Genomic DNA, 22,777 nt, shown 5'->3' with positions numbered 1-22,777 from the left:
ATCACATTAAAATATTATGAAATTTATAATTAATAAAAGGCTTCCCAACATAAAACCTCGAAGATCACAACAATTTTGATCTGGTGAATCGAGGAGACAAGAGACGTTTATTAAATTTAACATGTCAGCCACGAGAATAGATCCGCGTCAAGCGTCTGGAACAAACAAAAGGAGGGAAGGACCGATGCGATTCCTTGTTTCGAGACATGTCAATTTGTACGACGAATTCATAAATTTCCATTCTCATCAACCGTCGACGACAATTTTACGTCGAAACCTCTCAAAACGGTTTTTATTCCTCCACTCGTTTTATCGTTTAGTTTTATAGTTAAGTTTAAGAAAATTATTCACAAAAACAAGAATAAATAAGCTGAAATCGATAAAAATGATTTACATTCGAATCGTCAACAAACACTTAGACGTATTATTTATTAAAACACAAAGGAAAACAATTAAGTTATTGATTGATAAACAGGAGGTTTTGTTGGGTTCATGAAAAGTAAGTCGTTCACAATCGACGTGGAAGCGCCGAAGAAGGAACAGGAAGCTGGAATTGCACACTTCTGAGTGAATGGTCGGCTAATTTTACGGGACGTAATTCCAGCGGATAAATCCGAGTTAAGTACAGTTAAAAAGCACTAGCAAGACACTCGGCACGAACTTCATTTGCATCCATTCACCCTTCGCTTTCGGATTTAAGGGCGAATTTCGGTCCGAACCTTTAACTGCGTAATTGTAACATTTTTTTTTTTGCCCACGGAAAAAATGCACACTTAATTAACATTGATTGGACGATTTTATTATGCTTGGTCGAGTTGTTGGGATATTTTATGAGGTGGAAAGGGCAAATTTTTAATTAGGGACCGTGTCGCACTCCACGCGCTTGATTATGTTACTTTTTCACCGAGTCTAATTAAAATCTAACGAACTTCACTTTCTAAAAATGGATCAAATTATCTACCCTCGCTAATAACTGCTTTTTTATTAGAGTTCGAAACAATGTGCAGGATATAACAATGAACCACTCCAAATATTTAATAAACAGTTAGATTTGCAAGTCAAATTAATATGAATATATTTACCGAATGGTGAAATGTGTTTTAAAACTGTTTTAAATAACACAAATTGAAAAATAAATCAACAAAATTTAGTGTTTGCTAACATGCTGTGTAAACTATTGTCATTTTATTTCATGAGTTAAACAATACATTAATTTTCAAACTAGTAAATCATTATTTTATAAAACCCATTTAAAATTTGTGAAAATAAATTTTAACTTGTAGACAATGGTTAATAGGAATTTTTTATTATTAATTTACCTAAATAATTACAAATTAAAATACAATACAGTATGAAAGGTAATTGAGTGAGAATTATTTATATCATTTTGGTTTTGTGCGCTGATTTTAAATCGTTGCCATAATGAATATAAATCACAAATTTCTCCCAAAATAAAAACAATATTTCTTTTATCCCCGTTCAAAACAATGATTGATCGTTTCCTTCTACTTCTATTCTCTGGATGTGAATTCGTAAAATATACTATGAAAACTTTTATACACCAAAGTGACTTTGTTTCAGATATCAACATTTTAAATTGGACATTTACTACTACATTTATGTATTTATTTTTTGTTTTATCTTTTTAACATTTTGTATATTATATATTTTATAATATAAAGTCCATTTGTGGTTTAAATTTAAAATAATATTTCTTTTATTTATTTTATACTGTATTATAACATATATAATGATACATTTATTTTTTTTATTGAGCAAGATATCAAATTTAATTTATTGATTAAATGAATAATGTTTAATTTAATATATGCGATTAAATATGCAAAACTATGCTGTTTTATGGAAATATAGTTAATAATCAAATATTTATTTCCAATAACAGAGGAATATTGCTTACTTGTAATCATTAAACTGTTTTATATGTTATTCATAATCTTTCTAATTTAAAATTAACCTAATAAAAAAAGTGTGCTTATTCGACCAGGTAAAATAAATGTGTGTTAATCCATTTAATTTTCCAGTAAACAACTGTTTTGTTTATTATCCATGATGTTCCTAATTAAATATTAAGCTCAGTGGAAAAAAGTTTGTGTAAGTAAATGAAAATTATGAATCTAAATATTTATATTTATAGTAAAAGAATTGGAAAAATAAATATAGTTTTCAGTTTAATTTGATATTGTCAGTTTTACAAACAATATCACAATATTAAATCCACTTTAGTTATGAATTTTACAGTGGTAGGCAAAAAGGTAATTTTTTTGACAACTTACGTTAGTTTTCCCTTTTATTGAAAAAATTGAATCTAACTATGGTATAAGAAAATTGTATTATAAAAAATTCTGTTTAATTTTTTGTCAGTTTTTGCCCCCGTAATCAGTTTCTCGTATGAAAAGCCAAACGTAATCTCCCATCATGGCTTTATACCAGAAAACTTCCCTCGTGTTCGTCACTCACGTCGCCCAAAGTGACCGGGAAAAAATACCAGTGTTGACACATCAAAAACTTCGTTAAAAACTGGATTTTTCACATACAAAGATCAAAGAAAACCTTCATCTTCAATGTTAAAAAATTTACAAAAAATAATATGATAGTTTTATATAGTTTTGTCACCTGCTGAAACTTCATTGTGAAAATTATTTAAGCTGTTTGTTGACAATTTTTTTGGAAACCATAAAAGTTCAAACTATAAGACGATTTACTGAAGAGTTATGAACCCATACTCATGTTTCTGTTTTAATATCTCATTTTATTCTACTTCATTAATTTTAATTAATCATTTTAAATTTTCCGGTAGATATCATTGATAATTTATTTTCTCCATTTACACTTGTATTTTTTTTAATTTGGTCGATATGAGTGAAAAACACGTTATCATCGACCTTACCCTTGATGGGAGATTACATTTGGTTTCTCATACGAGAAACAGGAGCAATAATACACAAAAAAGGAGCCAGAATATTTTATAATAAAATTTTATTAAACCAAAGGTAGATTTAATTCCAACTGTTTCAATAAAAGGGACAAAAAACGTAAAATTCGTCAAAAAGCTGAATTTTATTCCACCACTTTAAAATTCATAACTTCATAATTTGTCGTTCCATTTTCATTTTCGGTGGCTTACTTTTTTCGTAAAACTGTTATCCGCATGTAAAAAATTCAAAGTTGACTCAACTTTCTGATTTCTATTATTTCCAGCATGATATATGAATTAGATATCGATTTCTATAAAAAAAAAAAATGATTTTATTGCATTATTAAAACTATTGGGTCAAACTCTAAACTCTATAAAATAAAAATTGTAGTATGTTAATTTATTTTTAATTAGAATTAGCTTATTTAGTTTAATTGGTTAATTAAATCCAAGTCAAAAATGTGGGAGCAACTCCAGAAATTCGTGATATAAAAGGCAAAATATTTACAAACCAGTGAAATTAGTGAAATTTATTTGCACAAATTCCTGATTATTGATGTACTTATACATTTCCCTATAATTTTTATTGGACATCAATCATTATTTAAATTGACTGTATAATTTCAAGTTGGTTCCGTTAGTGTACCGACTTCTTTCACTGCATGTTTGAATGATAATACTGTAGTTTAATTTAGTCTCGCAACATATTTCCCGTGTAATTTGAATCGGGCTGACAAGAATACAAATGACGTGCGATAAGTAACGCGAGTTGCATCATTAATAAAACGGAACGTAACGTTGAGGAGGAGTGACGTGCCAGAAGCTCAAAAGTTATCTATCAATTTATTTTTTTTTAACCGGTTTTTATTAAGTGAACGCCCGAACTAAATGTTATCAGGATGCTATGATTTATTGCATTTGATTTATTATCGTAAACGTTGCCGATAATAAAAGGAGCAGGTGAAATTGTTTTTTATCTTCTCTTTTCATGCGTTTTTAATTTATTATGGGCAAATTGCTTTTATATAGTTCGTGTTTTGTTTGGGAAACATTATATCTCAGAAGCTAGCTAGAAAAAAAATATATAAATAATAAAAGTGGTTTCGACAAAACGAGGAAAATATTTAGTTAATAAAATGGACCAACTACACTATTTTATCAGAAAATTAATTGTTCTTTCTCTCTTAAAATAAAATCAGCCTGAAGAATTATTAATTTGACTACTCTTCATAATTCACAAATTGTAGAATATTCTTATAGTAAACATACAGTGGCGGAAAAAAGTATTAAATACTTTTAAAAGTTGGATTTTTATCCACTGAAATTTTTTATTTCTGTTGTATTGGAGTTAAACAAATTTGCTATTTTGTGTTAACCGTTACAAGTATTGCCGCTCATCGTTTTTTGTTTAGATCTTTTTTCGAATAAAATTTTTGACTTGCCATATTATGTTGCAAAAAAATTAAACATTATTCAGAATGCTGTTTCAAAGATTTTGTATATTTTTTTATGAATATTAATAAAATATTCTATACTTTTTTCCAGACCAAATTGATTTAAAAAAAAAGTAAAAACCTGTGCATATAATGATCATTGTCGTTAAGGAACTAATCTTGCATTAAATTAGATTTGTTCAGATTTGCAATAGATTAGGGAAAACATTAAGAAACATTTGTAATAAGTAAATAAATATTCCATACTTTTTTCCATCACTGTACTAAGATTATTTATTTTTTGATTAGCTAATTATTTTTTTAAACAGCATATTTTACGTCAAATATAATTCAAATTACTCAATTTTCAATTATTTGGTAGATATTTCCAATTTACATCTACATTATCTACAGTAATGGCCATAATTATAGAAGCAAATTGATTAAAAATAGATGTGCTACTTGAATTGGATTCCAGTCTATCTATAATTTTTCTGTTATCCTATTTTAATGGCTGGCATCTAAATTATTTGTTCAATCTCGAAACTATGTTAACGAAAGTTATAGAATGTTCATTTATCTTTAAATGCTTGTTCAGCGAAATCGGTTAATTAGATCTCGAGTTGTACTCAAAAATGTCGGAGTAACTCCAATGGCAGAATTTGTAAACTAGTGTCAATTTGAATAATCCGATCCAACAAGAAAAATATTTCCAGTTTATTAATATTAAATTTTAAAAATGTAGATTTTAAAATTTAAAATACACATATTTAAATAAAGTTGTTCTCCTTTCCGCTAGGAAAGCTAAAATAAATAATTTTTATGGTTGAGAATAAAAATTTAAAGTGTTGCTTAAAAGTTTTAAATGTTTGATCACATTTTACACTTGTCGCAAGTTCCTTATAAATATTAAATTCGCTTCGAAAACACTCCGCAATAAAAATTGAGCAGTTCGGAGCAACGGAATTCGTAACGTCATGAGCAGAACCGATATGTTTAATTATTAACGTATCGATTAAAACTTCCACGACCAACCAGTCGAATCCCCATTGACTTAATCTCATTATTAGTTCAACCACACGACATTTTAGAATTGATTCGGATTTAATTAAGCTCAACGTCAAACACTCAACAGATTTTTGCGGGAAGAATTAAGAAAAAGTGGACATGTACTAATTTAAAACTAAAGTTTTCATATAAGTATGGAGGAAAATTTTGAAAACAAATTATTAAACACCCACACTGCATCCGATCGAATAAATAATAAATGGAACTCTCCGGATTTGTCGTGTTGGATGAATTTTACATTGTCCATTTGGGGTGGGCGTATCAAAAAAAATCGAACAAGGGTCCAAATTCCCAGTCAGTCACACACACTCAGAACATATCTTCAGTAGATTCTGCAGTACCTTTTTTTCCTTTGTAAAACTTATTGGGGAAACGTGTCGCGACGCCCCCGACCAAAAAAGGCTTTCAAGCGCAATTAACGTCGCGCCGTTCGTGCGTCGATATATCGTTACTTTGATGTCGACGACGAACGAGATAATAGAGATAATGATGGATTTCGCGATTCGTTCGCCATAATGCCGAAAATCAACAAAACTCCGCTGCGGTTTACAATCAGTCTCCGCGCATTCCGTTTGATTATTTAACGGATTTTCCGTCTTTGACAAATATGGAACTTTACATCAGATCAAATATTAACTTTAGACAATATCTCTCTAATTAACACTAAATCATTTACGACTTTCCAAAGTCAAAGGCGCGGAGAATGCAGACAAAGGCAAACAGCGGCCAAATAAGCCACCGGAGTCTGATCCTTTGTTCGCTCTCGTTTTCTTTATTTCATTTTTTGGACGACTAATTTATATTTCCCATGAATTCTTATTCCGAACGTGTAACAGCAATAAAAAATCTTGCGAGAGTTCATATAAATTCTTTAGGAGGTCGCGTGAAATATGTTGGAATTGAAATGAAAAAAATTAAGTCGATCCTTAGAAGAAAATCATTATAAGATTTGGCCAAGTGAAAAAACTTATTTTCTAATCAATTATTTCACATAAATGAATTAAATGAATCGGAGCATTTTCATTTGAATTGAGTGTTCTTAATTGGTTGATTTTGGGATTTCCGGAACAGATATAGAAAAAATGACGAAGTCCAATTTTCAAAATGTAAATTGTTCTAAATTACAGTTTGATATGCCTCACTAGTTATCAAATATTTTAGACGAAAGCTTATATTTAACAATTCGAAAAGGTGTAATAAGTTTTCGTTTACACATGTAAAAATATACAGGGTTATTCATCTAACTGTAAATTAAAAGTTTATGAAGAAGGTAAAAATTATTAAAAATAATAACTTGATTTCTAACTAACTAACAATACATTTTTTTCAATCTATCGATTAGTATAAACATTATACGTAAAATGAGTATTAACAGATATAATATATAATAAAGTGATATTGTCAGATACACAACAAATACCATCAATGACTATCAGTACACAAAAGAAAATAAGCGTTATTTTTACATCCATGTTAAAATCTCTGTTAAAATTCATTTTATATATAAGAAAAGCTTATATAAATGGAAATTGAAAATTGAAAATATAAAGCGATTTATGTTTAAATGTACACAGAATTAAATATAAATAACGAACACCCAGTATAAAATTTGGGAGGATTAATAATGGCTACCTAGAAGGTGATCCTTAGTTAAAGTGTATACCAATAATGAACTTTCCAGCAACAAAATTGATGGCTTTACAGCCATTTTAGTTAGATCATCAAACTGTCAAAAATTTAAAAAAAAAATAATAACTCAAGAACTATTGAATTTAGGTATATGCCACGGTATAGCTATTTTATTTGAAATTACATATACAAAAATATATAGGATGTTTCATTGAAATTAACAAAGTTGTATGTCTTTAAAACATAATGAATTTTTTATTTTAACTGGATTTTGCCTATAAAATGTTGGAAATCAAAAAAATATGTATGTATCACAGTAACTTTTAAAACTATTAACACTCTAATGTAATACATTACATGACATAAAATAAGTTTTATTTTACTCATGTCCAATAAATGTTAAAGGAGTTTTTTTAACATTTACAGTCCAACATACTGTAGAAATTCAACACTCAAAGGAGTGTTTGTGCATTACTTTACTAACATTCAATAAATGCCAGATGCAGTTTCATAGGTAACTTTGTTAAAGTCACTAAATATTATATCTTATAAAATATTAGATAACTTGTTTAAAAACTTAAATAAATTAGCAGTTACCTCCATCCCTTTACCAGAATATCATCACATCTTAGCTAAAAATGGATGATTTAATACATCACAATACAATGGTATATATTTTTGGAATGCTTGATATTTTTCGACATTTTTAAGGCACATTTGTCAAAAATACGTTACAACATTTAATTTTGAAGATTTTTTTATTAAATTTGTTTAGGTTAATGTGGGTGAACTGGTTAATGACAGTTCACATTGAGATAAATTATTTAATGTCGGAAGGGCTATTTTCAGTCAGCTTTCTTCATTAATTTATTTTTTGCCAATGATGAATAATGAATTTTATATAGAATTTAAAAAGCTAAAATTTCAGATTGATATTTCTTTTAGTTCCTCTTAAATTTGTGAATCCATTAAATGAGAATCACTCTAACTCTTTTCATATAATCATAATTTGTTTATCTTTGGAACTAAAGATATTTTTTCTATTTAAATTATCTCCTATTGGAATCTTTTACGTTGTTAATCGCTTCCAAAATTTACATTTTCTAAGAAGAAAACCAAATGAAAGAGAAAAAATCTTAATCTGAATTCGGAAATCAAGAATATTTTGGTATGAATAAGTCTTAAAATGAAAGGGAATTAAGTGAAACATTACAACTCTCGCATACCAATTGTTTGTTTGTTATTGAATTTTATATAGAATTTAAAAAACTAAAATTTCAGATTGATATTTCTTTTAGTTCCCCTTAAATTTGTGAATCCATTAAATGATAATCACTCTAACTCTTTTCATATAATCATAATTTGTTCATCTTTGGAACTAAAGATATTTTTTCTATTTAAATTATCTCCTATTGGAATCTTTTACGTTGTTAATCGCTTCCAAAATTTACATTTTCTAAGAAGAAAACCAAATGAAAGAGAAAAAATCTTAATCTGAATTCGGAAAACAAGAATATTTTGGTATGAATAAGTCTTAAAATGAAAGGGAATTAAGTGAAACATTACAACTCTCGCATACCAATTGTTTGTTTGTTATTGTTTCATCAATTTAGCCATTTTTCATCTGATGGAAAACAAATTGAATACAAACATACTGTTATCAAGTATAAAAAGCATGTTTTTTGTGTTCAGAGCACTTAAATTCCTGTAATAAGTGTAAGAGAGAGTTTTCATTTCTATTTGGTGTAACGTAACAAAAACTCGTGTTATTCCAAGTTGGTTGATTTTGGCATTTCCAGAACAGATACAGAAAAACTTCCCGAGTCCAATTTTTAAAATGTCAATTGTTCTAAACTACAGTTTGATATGTTTCACTGGGTGTCAAATATTTAAGACGAAAATTTATATTTAACAACTTTGAACAATTCGAAAAAGTGTAATAAGTTTATGTTTACACATGTAAAAATTTACGGGGTGATTCATCTAACCTTAAGTTAAAAGTTTATGGAGAAGGTAAAAATTATTAAAAATAATAATTTCAAATTTTTAGCCCAACTATAACTTGATTTCTGACTAACTGACAATACATTTTTTTAATATATCGATTGGTATAAACATTATACGTAAAATGAGTATTAACAGATATAATATACAATTACATTGATATTGTCATATACAAAACAAATACCATCAATGACTATCAGTACACAAAGGAAAATAAGCGTTATTTTTACATCCTTGTTAAAATCTCTGTTAAAATTCATTTTATATATAAGGAGGTATACCAATAATGAAATTCCCAGCAACAAAATTGGTGACTTTACAGCCATTTTAGTTAGATCACCAATCTGTCAAAAAAATTTTAAAAAAAGAACTCAAGAACTATTCAGATTAGGTATAGGCTATCGCATAGCTATTTTATTTGAAATTACATGTACAATTTAAAAATTCAAAAATATATAAGTGAAAGTAACAAAGTTGTATATGTCTTTAAAACACAATGGATAATATTTTATATTTTTTATTTCAAGTGGTACTTTACCTATAAAATGTTGGAAATCAATCTTTACAAAAATAGATAATTTGTATATTAAATCATATTATACATATTACTTATATTATGTCTATATCTAACATTGTCGTTTCTTTCAGCCTCTCCCATCTTCCCAGTCTCAACATACTGTCCAACCTTAATACTCATACAAGTATCATAGAAGATTCTTTAAACTTTTAAAACCATTAACACTCTAATGTAATTACATTACATGACATAAAATAAGTTTTATTTTACTCATGTCCAATAAATGTTAAAGGAGTTTTTTTTTAACATTTACAGTCCAACATACTGTAGAAATTCAATACTCAAAGGAGTGTTTGTGCATTACTATACTAATATTCAATAAATGCCAGATGCAGTTTCATAGGTAACTTTGTTAAAGCCACTAAATATTATATCTTATAAAATATTGTTGTTTAAAAACTTAAATAAATTATCAGTTACCTCCATCTCTCTATCAGAATATCATCACATCTTTGCTAAAAATGGATGATTTAATACATCACAATACAATGGTATATATTTTTGGAATGCTTGATATTGTACGACACTTTTAAGGCACATACAAACAATGGTTAATATAAAAATACACATATTATTTGTCAAAAATACGTTACAAAGTTTAATTTTGAGGAATTTTTTCTTAAATTTGTGGCTAAACAGGTGAATGACAATTCCGATTGAGATAAATTATATAATGGCAAAAGAGCTATTACGTTAAGATTTTCAGTCAGCTTTCCTCATTAACTTAGTTTTTTCCAATAATTTTACGCAGAATATTGTGCATAGTGTTAAAATAACAAAGTTAATTTACTTGAACGACACATATATAATGTCACATTATAGCTGCAGCTAATATTGACGTTTCTTTTAGTTCCCCTTAAATCATTCTGTGTATTTAATATATTTTTGTTCTCGGATATTCTCCTATAGTCATAATTTGGTCATCTTTGGAACTGGAGATATTTTTTTCTATTCAAGTCTATTGGAATCTTTTACGTTGTTCATCGGTTTCTAAATTTACATGTTTTAAGAAGAAAACCAAGTGCACGAGAAAATGCATCTTAATCGTTAAATCTAAATCCGGACATCGGGAATATTTTGATATGAAGTCTTAAAATGAAAGTGAATTAATTGAAACATTACAACTCACGCATACAATTGTTGTTGTGTTTGCTATTGTTTCATCCTTCATCAATTTAGCCATTATTCATCTGATCGAAACAAATTGAATACAAACATACTGTTATCAAATATAAAAAGCATGTTTTTTTGTGTTCAGAGCATTTAAATTCCTGCACATAAGTGAAAGAGGGAGTTTCCATTTCTACTTGGTGTAACGTAACAAAAACTCCCCATTTTAAATACATTATAGCTGTGCTCTTGCAAGAAATCAAATCTCCATCGAACAAAGTTTGGTTCAAAAAGTTTAACACACTTATGAAACTGCACCCTACCCAAGCAACTTTTTTATTATGCGAATAAATTATATCAGGAAAAACCGAAACTCGAATCAAACAATATTTACAACGTTCCCATGCTTCGGAATCAAACAATATTTGCATTTTAAATATTCACATTATTTCGATCGTGTACGATTTGGAAGAGCACTCACCGTGCAATCGGCGTCGCCTACGTAACAAAAGTCGCCGGATACGGAGGTGGGCACCCACAAATGGTCACCGTTCAGTGCCGTTTCGCTCCAGTCCGGTGTGCTTCGCACCACCCTTTCTCCGATGTCTCCGACTGATTTTCTGAAAACAAACGCAACCATTTAATTGGAATTATGGAAACGAAATTGTTTCACTAGAACTAATTAACTGATTAATCAGTCTGTTTCGATTTAATTAACACCGCAAATTATCGTCGATTGTGGTTAAGCAAATGTCGTATAAAACGATGGAAATGTTTGTATTACAAATAAATGTAATATAAACATTTTTGTTACACTTAATTTTTACGCAAAGATAGACTCCTATTGTTCATAATGTTTTGAGAAAAAATTGACATTTGCCTTGTACGAGTATTAATTAAAATAAACTCAGATATAATTAGCAATTATTTTAACAGGTGCTTAAATGAAAAAGCCAATAGTTGTAAAATACCAGTGAAATAATAAAATTGAAAGTCCAGACAGAGAAGAATTTTTTAATTAAAAACAAAAGGCGAGTGCCAATAATAGAAGAGAAAATGCCCGATCGAGATGTGAATGACGGACACATTCAATCGATCGCGTCCGACGATAAATTTCCTTCCCATTCAATCATACGTGTATAAAAATAGTCGGAGCATCGTTAAACAAAAATACATCTAACGTTTATTTCTAGCAAAACTTCAACTATTTATGTGACTTGAATCTTATAAGTATAAAAATATTTACGTGCTTTTTAATTAAGCTATCTTTTTATCAAGGTTTCTTGAAATGGGGTACGTCAGTTAATTGCGGGGGTACGTGACAAAATTTACGTAGCTCGGTGTGTTGAACTTCGTCATGAAATCGATTTATTTCTTAAGGACATTTATTTTAACCTCTAGTTCTGGTTTGAAGATGAAACCTGGCTTCAAATATTTAGCTAATATTTTCACTTGTCTCAATTAAACTAATGATACCATGCAAGGTTCAGCATGCAGCATGTTCACTATGAAGGTTAAAGTGTATACTCTTATGAAAAGGGAAGTTTTGGAAAAGTGCTTGAGATTAAGTGCTGTTGAATGTTTTTCAGTTGCGGAGGAATTTTTAACCATCAAAGCCTTATAAATATATGCCGAAGTTGTTCTTCCTCTTGTAACGCTGAAAACTGGATTAGAAATTATAAATGTAAACAATAATCTTGGTTTAAGCATTAAAAGAAACGTCTGCAGATCAAACTTTATTTTTTATTGATTTTTGAATAGTAAGACAAGAAGAATATTTAAGAGGTGAAATTCTTTTTGTCTTTCGTGACAACTTGGGATATAATTGGTGAGTGATAACCGTTGAATTAGAATCTGGAGAGAAGGAGGTGCACAGCAACAACTCACTGTTGCAGGTAAAGTGGTTCCATATAAGGTCGAGTCATGTTTTGGGATGGGATCCTGTATGAAAGAAGAATTGTTTTGGTACATGTTTTACTCACAATGACTGAACAAATTCAACTCAACTTTTATGACCGACTGTTTAAGTCGTTCCATGACTATTTCAGCCCTGCAGTTAAAAATAATATAATTTCTCTCAAGAGAGAGCGCAGAGTGCTGTGCGCCTTGGACACTTTTTGGATGGGTGAAATCTCGTGCGTTCGCGTCACCGACATGCTTATAGCAGTATATCTGTAGCTATACATTTGACGTATAGTGGTGTGTATATTTTATAAGTGAAATTGAATGGATTTACTGAAAAATTTATTTAAATATGTCCAATGATTGAAAACTCAGTACTACAAAATATAAAACGACAATCGATACCGTTTTTACGTGATAGATAAATTTGAATCAAACATTTTCATTTTTTACTTTAGTTACCATAAGTTTATTGTATCTTTTTTTAGAACAAAATGAAATAATTGAAAATACGAAAAGTCTAAGTATTATTGAAATTAATGGTGACAATAATGCAAACAATTAAAATAATGTTAAAAATCAAGTACATTGAAATTTAAGTAAATACAAATACTATCTATAAATAATAAGATTGTATATTAATTGTTATTTCAATTAAATTACATTTATATTTTGTCATGATCTTGTACAATCCGTAATATATTTGAATAATAAAAAACCATATAAACATGCATATAATTGTTACTCGGAGTGCTAATAGATGTGAAAACCAGATTGATAATGATAAATTTAATTCAAACAATATGAAATTTCAAATTTAAATACTAAAAGTTCTAAGTTTTCACTTCTATCGGCAGTCTCTGTAACTACCAACTTTTTTCTTTTTACCTAATTATTCTCTTTTTAGCGACAATTACTTTTAGGGATTCTTTACATCTGTGAAGTCTAATAATAGATATAGTTTAATAGCAAACAATTTTAGTTAATTATAAATTAAATTATGGCCTGGTACAACCGAGAATAGTATTGTAATTGTATTTTGTACAATTTCATGTACAATATTATACAATTGAAATCCTAAATATAGAAACAAGCATTAATTAAAATGATTTTATTTTTAATTTTAACTATGGCGTGTTTTACTTACATAAAAAATTGATAATATTCAAAAGTCGTTAATTAAAATTTATATATACAAATATAATCACTAAACGAAATAAAAAAATGTTTATTACATTTTTCATGAAATACTCTAACTATTACTAAGGCAAAATAAATTTTTTATTCAACAAACAATGGGGAATAAAAAGTGGAATTGTCACGAAATTAGGGTTTTCGGCAATAGACTTATATTGTTATTTGTATTGTGATAAAGCGTCGCATTTTATCTGTGTTACAATTAGTAAACGGTGAAATTACATGTGACACATAAAAAGTAACATTGGAAAATGTGACGTCAGGTTTCATCCAGTCGAAATTAAATGACTGGACGTTTGTTTTGATTCGATGAAATGTTTTGATGGAAAAATCAACGTACTTAAAATAAATTTTCAAAACAGTCTTTATCGAATTTTTTTTTTTTTTTTTTTGGCATTTACAGGTTCCAGACATATTAAACATAAAACGTAACGGGATTTATTACAAATCACTATTCTAAGTACGAAACATTTCTGCTGTAAACATGTGTGTTGCTGCAGTTGTACAAACATACAAAGCGAATTAAATAAACATTTACGTGTCGTACGAAACCACATCCCGTAAAAATGTTTACAGTTAACAATTTAATGTGCTGTGCGCAGTCGAAATTCCCGGTGATATTCCGTTCTGTACCTGCCGTATCTGGAGAGTCTGCGGTAATAGAGACACCTGACCCTGCCGGAGGACTTCCGCCGTTTCATGGTCGTCGTACACAAAATCACAAAACACCCGTAGTATGGTTGGAGAAAAGAGGTCGGGACGCTCGTTCCTCCCGTTCATCGCATCGCGTTCATTCGAATTCGCACTCGGTAATTAACACCGCACGCCACGCACTAACACTGTTTGTTCTGTTTATCTATAACTATTATAATCACTTTAATATCTCTTTAATGCGAACGAACGATTGACGTTAACAAGTTCCGGCACGACTGTCTGGACTGTCTGTCTGTGTATGTGTTTAATACTTATTATAATCGTTGCTATTTTATAAATAGCAGCTTTTTGTTTTCGGGGGGATTTATTTGCGTACTCGCGATTAAATAAACAGTTCCATCGATTATAAACTTATGTTTTGACGTGGATACACGTGAAACTATATAGAAAAATAGTTACGTTGAAATGAAATAGAATAGAAACTATTACTAATAATAAAATATTTCAAATATACATTTATAATAAAAAAGATTTATAATATAATCATATTATACAGTATCATGTGTCCCACATATGAAAACTTGTCTTCCCTTTTTTAAGTTTCTGGTGTGAAAGGAAACTTCAACTATTCGATGTAGATCTTATACAAATTCAGGTGGAGTCGGACAAACTAACGACTTAATGCATATCCATAAATAAAAGTTTAAGGGGGTTAAATCTGGTGATCTTGGAGGCCATTGTAACGGTCCTCTTCGGCCTATCTTTTTTTCAGGAAACACAAATTAAGTCAATTAATAACTGATAACCCATAATGTGGTTGTGTTCTGCCTTACTGGAAGTGGAGGTTCTCCTTATTAAGTATCAGGATTCCATCCCTATCTCTCTTATCTCTTAGTAAATTTAAATAGTTATTTTTTACTTATTTTGTTTTCCATGTTCAAATACATATTTTATGAAAATATGAGAAAATTCATTATTCAGTGTTACTGAAAGTGGCCTGTTTTAATTCCCCCTTCGAACTCTCGAAATGAGAATTTCAAATTTTATTTATCGATTATTATAGATACAAACAATTGACAGTTTTCGATGAAACACACTATATATTATTATTATTATTATTATTATTATTATTATTATTATTATTATTATTATTATTAACACTTTATAAAAAGGAGATCAAGTTTATTTTGAATGTAGAAATCTGGAGAAATAGAGGGAAAAGTAGAACATTGGCACAAAAGACATCTTGTTTCAGTCAACGGAGCATAATAATAGTTGAAGTGTTTAAATCACTGGTCCATAACGTAAACTGGCTGAAAATACCTGTAGAAAGTACAGTCGGCGTCTTTTGAAGTGGATAACTTGAACTTCCTAGTTTAAATGGGTTTCAAAATAGTTTCAATATGTTTTATTATGGCCAGTAATATTATTTAAATATTTGCAGCTGGATTTGAACACCTTTTATTCGGTTCACTGTTAATTTATCACTTGTTTAGCACCGTAAAATGCCTCAAAGAAGATTTTCTTTAGAAATACACACGGAGTGTGTGCTCTACGGTAACACAACTTGGCTACTAAATCAATAATTATTCCACTTGCTCAAGAATTTGGACCAGATTTTACTTTTGTAAACAACAATACCTGATTTCACCGTGAGAGTGGCCTCCACGTTCATCAGACTGCAATTCAATTGAACACGTATGGGACAAATTTAAACTCGAAACCATCAGTCTCAAAATCTGGAGGAATTTCCTAATATTCTTAGAGAAGGATAAAGAATTTATTCGTTCAACAATTTTGAACTGAAAACTTCAGCTGCGTTGGGTACTTTTTGGTAGGGGAAAATCTTATGGGTTCGCGTCACCAACATGCTCGTCATTCTTTTGTTAATAAATTCAGACAAAAGAAAAAAGTATTTGATTTAGCTGGTAACCCCGGTTACTAGACCAACAAACTATGTGAAGGCGTTTCAAGAGATACCCGAAAACCAGACCTTAAGAATAAATTCCCGGAACTAGAGGGTGAGTTAAAGCTATACATTTGAGAGCATTTTGAAATCAGGTAAAATTTTACTAATGCAGTAGTTTCGTTAAAGGCTGTTTTGAAAGTGGCGAGTTCATAGAGGAGAATACGGTCTGAAAGGAATCTCTATATAGAAATATTCGAAATTTTCAGGATCATCTTTATTTTTGATGTACTTTCAAGGAAAAATATAACATATATATAGAAGGTAAATTTCCCCAATAATCGTTCAAGATCAGTATCGAAGGAGGGATGTTTATTAAGCAAAAGTAAAACATACTTGTTTTTTATACCGTCAACAAAAATGTGTAAACTGAAAATTAGTAATTCCTAACAAATAATAATAGATTTAATGTATTTTTAGAAGTGAAAACTTCAGCCGCATGCCCATGACAGGCGCACGCGCAGTGTGCCGTGCGCCTTAGACACTTTTTGGATGGGTGAAATCTCGTGCGTCCGCGTCACCGACATGTTTATAGCAGTATATCTGTAGCGATACAGTTGACGTATAGTACTGTGTATATCTTATAAGTGAAATTGAATGGATTTAGTGAAAAATTTATTTAAATATATCCAATGATCGAAAATTCAGTATTAGAAAACATAAAACGACAACGACAATCATATCATTTTTACGTGATACTTAGATAAATTTGAATCAAACATTGTCTCTTTTTTAGAGCAAAATGAAATAATTGAAAGTACAAAAAGTCTAAGTATTTTTGAAATTAATGATGACAATGATGCAAATAATTAAAATAATGTTAAAAATCAAGTACATTGAAATTTAAGTAAATACAAATACTATCCATAAATAATATGATTGTATATTAATTGTTATTTCAAGTGAATTGTATTTATATTTTGTTATGATCTTGTACAGCCCGTAATATATTTAAATAATAAAATAAAATTGCTCGGAGTGTCAATAGTTGTGAAAACCAGATTGATGTTGATAAATTTAACTCAAACATTATGAAATTTCAAATTTTAATACTAAAAGTTTTCACTTCTATCGGCAGTCTCTATAACACTTTAGTTTTTTTAATTTTAATTAATTTTGTTTTATTAAATTTCCAAGAAATTTGGAGATATTATTATATTTATTACTGGTTTAAAAGTTCTGTTGTTGACGCAATTTCGTTTAATTTATGCAGAAGAATACATTGTTTATTAAAACTTATTTTGTTAATATATTTTGTTGAAACATAATGCCATTTATATTCTGATTTTTAAAATAATTTAAATTATCCACTTAACAAAAATAAAATTCAGACCTCCTACTTCATTATTTAGCTTGAGATAATATTAAAAATTAAAGAGGAGTAAAACGTAAAATTATTCTATTCTTATTTTAACAGACAAGAAGATAAAATAAATAAAATATATGCTAAAATGGCAAAATTTATTAGGAATTACTTCGACAGAAGTTCAACATAATTCAAGTTGATGCGGTTGATAATTTAATTTAAACAAAACACTATGCCATTCTATTTTCAAGCAGACATCAAGCCATATGTTATGGGAATCTAACTAAAAGTCGAGGAGCACTTTTTCCAATTTTCTCCAGATTTCGTACGACGTTGAAAATAATGGACGCCATTAAATTGGCATGGAAGAAAGGAAGTAATATTCCGCCGTGCCGTTTTATTTTGTGTTGTGCTTGTTTTCATTCCGCCAGTGCATTATTTCCAAATGTGTAATAAGCACCTCGTAAATTCAACTGGGGAACACTTTGCCCGCTCACTTGTTTCCGACTTGAATTAATTATTTCCTTCTTTTAACGGATTTTCTTGTGGATTAGATATTTAAAAAATAACAACTCGTTTCTATTATTAAAAGGCCCTCATAAAAATAGAAACGAAAATGTTTTGGTTTGACTTTCACGCATCGTGACGTTGTTGGTCCAAGAAAACCTGTGCGTGTGTGTTGGAGTGTGCAAACAATGGCTCCAGGAACAACAGACCGGAGGCTGGGTGGATGCATTATTAAGGTTGAGTTGCATTTCCGTCATCCGGATCCAGGTTCGTCGTATGTCTGGCCTATTTTCGCTTCACCTTACAATTCTACGACATATTTGTAGTATCGGATGTTTTTGTGGGTTAACGCCATTCAAAATAGATTTGGTAAGTTTTTGTGGCCTAAATTTTAAACATTTTCTCAACAAACAGAATTCGTTTCAAAGCATTTCTGTGGGTCGTTCAAAGAGATAAACTTCCTCAACTATTCACTTTACGATAAATCGCGTTTCGCTTGAAATGTACGTCATCAGCTTTTGTTTTTTTTTCTCTCCGCAATTAAATCCTGGAAATTGCAGATGCAACGAAGTAATGTAAAACAATAAACCTACAATTAAAACGAAGTAATTTTAATGTTGATGTGTTACATGTGTTCATGTATATGAATGAATACGACTGCATGTTGGGACTGTTCTGTACATTTGCATTTCCATTTGTACTATATTAATGGAATTAAAGTGCATAACATCGTCGCAACTTCATTATGCTTTAATATAGAGTAACTTGTAGAGCAATTTATGAATTATTTTATGAATAATTAAAGCAGCTCTTGACCCAATTAATGTGTCTGTAATACACTTCCTTTTTTCTTTCACAAAAAATACGTAATTATTTAAGAACAATAACAAAAGATTCTTTATTCTAAGCATTGACCTTCGTTATCTACACATTTTGTTCATTTTTCGGGTAATTTATGGATACCATTCCAAAAGAAAGCTCCATCTTTCACTAACATCCATTCATCTAGTCATTTCAGTACATCCTCGAAAGTTTTGAAGTGTTGCTGAGTCAGTGCGTGTCGTCCTATCGATGAGAGGACTTGATAATCAGAAGGCTCCAAATCTGGTGAGTACGGAAGGTATGGTTCCTATCCTATCATTTTGGTTAAATGTGTAAAAGTGTCGGAATGACTTCGACGTGTCTTCGAATTGATTCTGACCGTCTTTGGATCAATACATGGTTCAAATTAATCATTTCTTGTTGGTAATGGATTGTTTCGCAGGATTTGAGAAGCCCGTAGTGCCCTATTCCCTTTTGATCCCATCACATACACAGCATAGACTTCTTCCCAAAGCGATGCTGTCTTTGTTGATGATCGTACTGGCGTTACCCATGACTTCTTGCATCAAAATATATCAATTTACATTGTCAGTTACAACCCGATAAAAGGAACCCTTTCTTTTGTGGTGTAAGAGCATAATTTCACAGTTTTTTGCTTTTCCTTCTGTCATTCTTTCAATTTGTGTAGAACTCATTTTCCAAAATTTTCAATGTTTCTAATGACTGTTCTGTCATCATTTGTTGTATCTGTGTATCGTTTTTGTCCAATAATGTTTGTATGTTAATTGGTCGTCTTTGACAATAACAAAGCAAGATCGTCGTGAGCCTCAATAAGAATTCAATGACTTTCCGATGCCTTTTTCTTTTGATTGAAGAAGAAAATCATCGCATGCAGCAAATGCTCTTTATTTAGTTCAAAATTCGAACACGAAAAACATTTTAAATTTGAGCAATACTTACATCAAACATGCTGGTGCGAATTTTTCTAAACAGTGTCACAACATCAATACCGGAAAATAAAAAGCAATTCATGAAGAAAAACTTTATTAAAAACTAAAAATAACATTGATAATAACTAAGAAGATAAAAGAGAGTTGCATGCTGGTGGTTTCGGTTGGCAAGACATACCTATTGTAGAGGGCCGAGCCGGCAGGCGCAGCCATCGCCAGAGCTTTGTACCGTGCCTGTTCATCCGTGGGCAGTACGATGTCCACTGATCTAGATCTGAGGGCCACGTTGGGGCCAACCGGCACCTCCAGACTGACGCCGGAGTGCTGCAACTCCTCGGTCTTGCCTTGCGATACCTTGGAAAAGCACGAGTCCACGGACGCGGCCCGATCGCGCTTCAGGTCCGGCACCTGCAGATAAATATCGCGAACCACCAGCCCCGGAATGGTGGTGTTGACGGCGTCGCCTTCGGACAGCGCGCCCTCGGACGTGCCGTCCGAGAACAGCTCCGACGGACCGTCCGACATGTTCTCCAACGAGGTGCCGGTCGGTTCGGCGAAGAACGCCTCCTGTCTCTGTATGGACTTGCGACGCGACGGCGACGCGGGCGGCGGACACGGTTCCTCCGCCGAGAAGTACTCGATCACCGGCGACTGTATGGGTATCGGAGGTGGAGACTGTATCGGCGGCGACGGCACCGTCGGACTCAGCGTCACCGTGATCGCGCACTCCGGTACCGGTTCCTCGTCGCATTCGCTCGACGAGTCGCTCATGCTGAGCGGCGGCAACAGTTCATCTTTGCCGATCGGCGGCGGTTCCTCCGGCGGATGGAGCCGGTTGTACTCTTCGACGCAGAGACAGTGCACGCACACCGGACTCTTGCTGCCGGACGAGCGACGTCGCGGGAACCGCCGCGACGGCACCTCCAAGTATGTGCCTGACTCATCCGATCCGCCGGAGTCGACGCTTCTCGACCGCTGACTGGGGAACTGGGGAACCTGTAAATGTGAAATGGACAATTTTAACACAACAAAACGAAGGTTAAAGAAGGATCTGGTTACTTTGAGGAGCGCGTCTGGTGTTGAGAGTTGACCCTGTGCCTGCTGTCTCTTGGCCTCCAACTGGATCTCGTCGAAGGAGGCCGATCTTATTTGTTTGGGCACTTCGAGGCTGCTCTGGGTCTTCATCTCGGCGCCGGTTGGCGTGCGGGACCGCTTGAAAGTAGTTCGCAGGCGTTGCATCTTCAACGGGGAAGCGACAAACCGCCCCGGCTCCACGCCTTACTCATTCTATAACTATTAACATAAATATTCATAAACTACCTCAACTCTTTTTCATAATAACAGTTAGAATATTTCGGTTGGAAGCAATTGAGTTGAAACACTAAAGTTACCATAATCATAACCGTTTACAGTAACATTTCGAGTCATAGAAAGACAATCGTAGGAAAGTGCAGAAATAATTAAAGAGAATCTGGATGCATTAAAGTAACGAGTTTATAGTGAAAGTCGAGGGAAATAACGGAGAGCTTTTTGCGATAATTCGAAAACCCTCAACGGCCAGTCCGGTCCTTAAGGGAGCCAACCCCTTTCTACCGTTCGAAACACCGTCTCGTTTCGAGTCTGGCAGACATCTCGAATTAATTCAATGATGCCCGAATATGGGAATATTTTCGTGTGGGGGAGTCCCGAAACTGACTATATTATTATCCGTTTCTGTGCGGCCATAAGACTCGTCTGTCGTCTAGGTTGGTATATTCAAGTTCAAGTCAAGTAAAGCGGATTTAATTAACGATAAAAAATTTATTCATTTTATGATAATTTCAGACCGAAATGTAACTGTGTAAGTAAAGTGGTGTCCATTCTAAAATTTCTTTCAAAATTGAAGTTGTTACATTTATAATCATTTCAATTCAGAAAATGTATTTATGTATATTTATATGCATATTTATAATTTATAGAATAAGGAAATATTAGTTCTTATAAGTATAAAACAACTTAAGTAAATTAATATATACTTTAACTATATAACTTTAAATAAAATAGTTATGGCCATTATATTTAACATTTTAAAAAGTTGCTAGTTTAGTGATCACTTCTGAATATTTTCGTCCAATTAAAAGTTTATTTTTTAATCGTTAATTAGATCAAGTGATTGAAAATTTTATTCAATCGATGAAACAAATTAAAGCGGAACTTTCTAAAATGCAAGTTGCTATATTTATGTCCTTCTCAACTCAGAAAAACATATGTAACATTTTATAGAATAAGAAAGTATTAGTTTTTAGAGAAGAGTATAAAACAACATTAGTAAACTAATATTATTTTAACTGTTCATTTTAAATAAAATAGTTATGGCCTTAATATTTAACATTTACAAGTTACTTTAATAATAATCACCACAGTATATTTTCGTCCAATTAAATGTTTGCTTTTTAATAGTCAATTAGATTAAAAAGAAAAAATCAAGTGATTGACAAATTTTAATAAATCAAGTCAAGAAAAAGAGATTTAATTGACAATAAAAAATCTATTCTATCTATCTATTTTAATAAATCGATGGAACAAATCAAAGAAGGCTTCATAAATAAATAAAAAATAACATTAGTAAATTAATATTATTTTAACTCTTCACATTAAATAAAATAATTATAGCCATAATATTTAGTGTTTTAAAATGTTGCTATAATAATGATCACTTCTGTATATTTTCGTCTAAT

General features: G+C 31.1%; 1 protein-coding gene across 3 annotated transcripts in view; it reads right to left on the bottom strand.

Annotated features, from left to right (window-relative positions):
• The window catches only part of LOC109594752 (eye-specific diacylglycerol kinase), a 134,905-nt gene that overhangs the window by 30,640 nt on the left and 81,488 nt on the right, over window positions 1–22,777 (bottom strand). For all 3 annotated transcript variants that reach the window (XM_049964289.1, XM_049964288.1, XM_020009992.2), the window contains 3 exons: window positions 21,120–21,353; window positions 20,239–21,056; window positions 11,238–11,376 (listed from right to left, as the gene is read on the bottom strand). In XM_049964289.1, coding sequence (XP_049820246.1) covers window positions 11,238–11,376; window positions 20,239–21,056; window positions 21,120–21,299 — 1,137 coding nt within the window. In that variant the 5' untranslated portion in view covers window positions 21,300–21,353. The remainder of the gene's footprint in view (window positions 1–11,237; window positions 11,377–20,238; window positions 21,057–21,119; window positions 21,354–22,777) is intronic.

This window comes from Aethina tumida, chromosome 3, assembly GCF_024364675.1.
Source record: "Aethina tumida isolate Nest 87 chromosome 3, icAetTumi1.1, whole genome shotgun sequence".
Taxonomy (NCBI): Eukaryota; Metazoa; Arthropoda; class Insecta; order Coleoptera; family Nitidulidae; genus Aethina; species Aethina tumida.
This window is presented reverse-complemented; position numbering and strand designations above follow the sequence as displayed.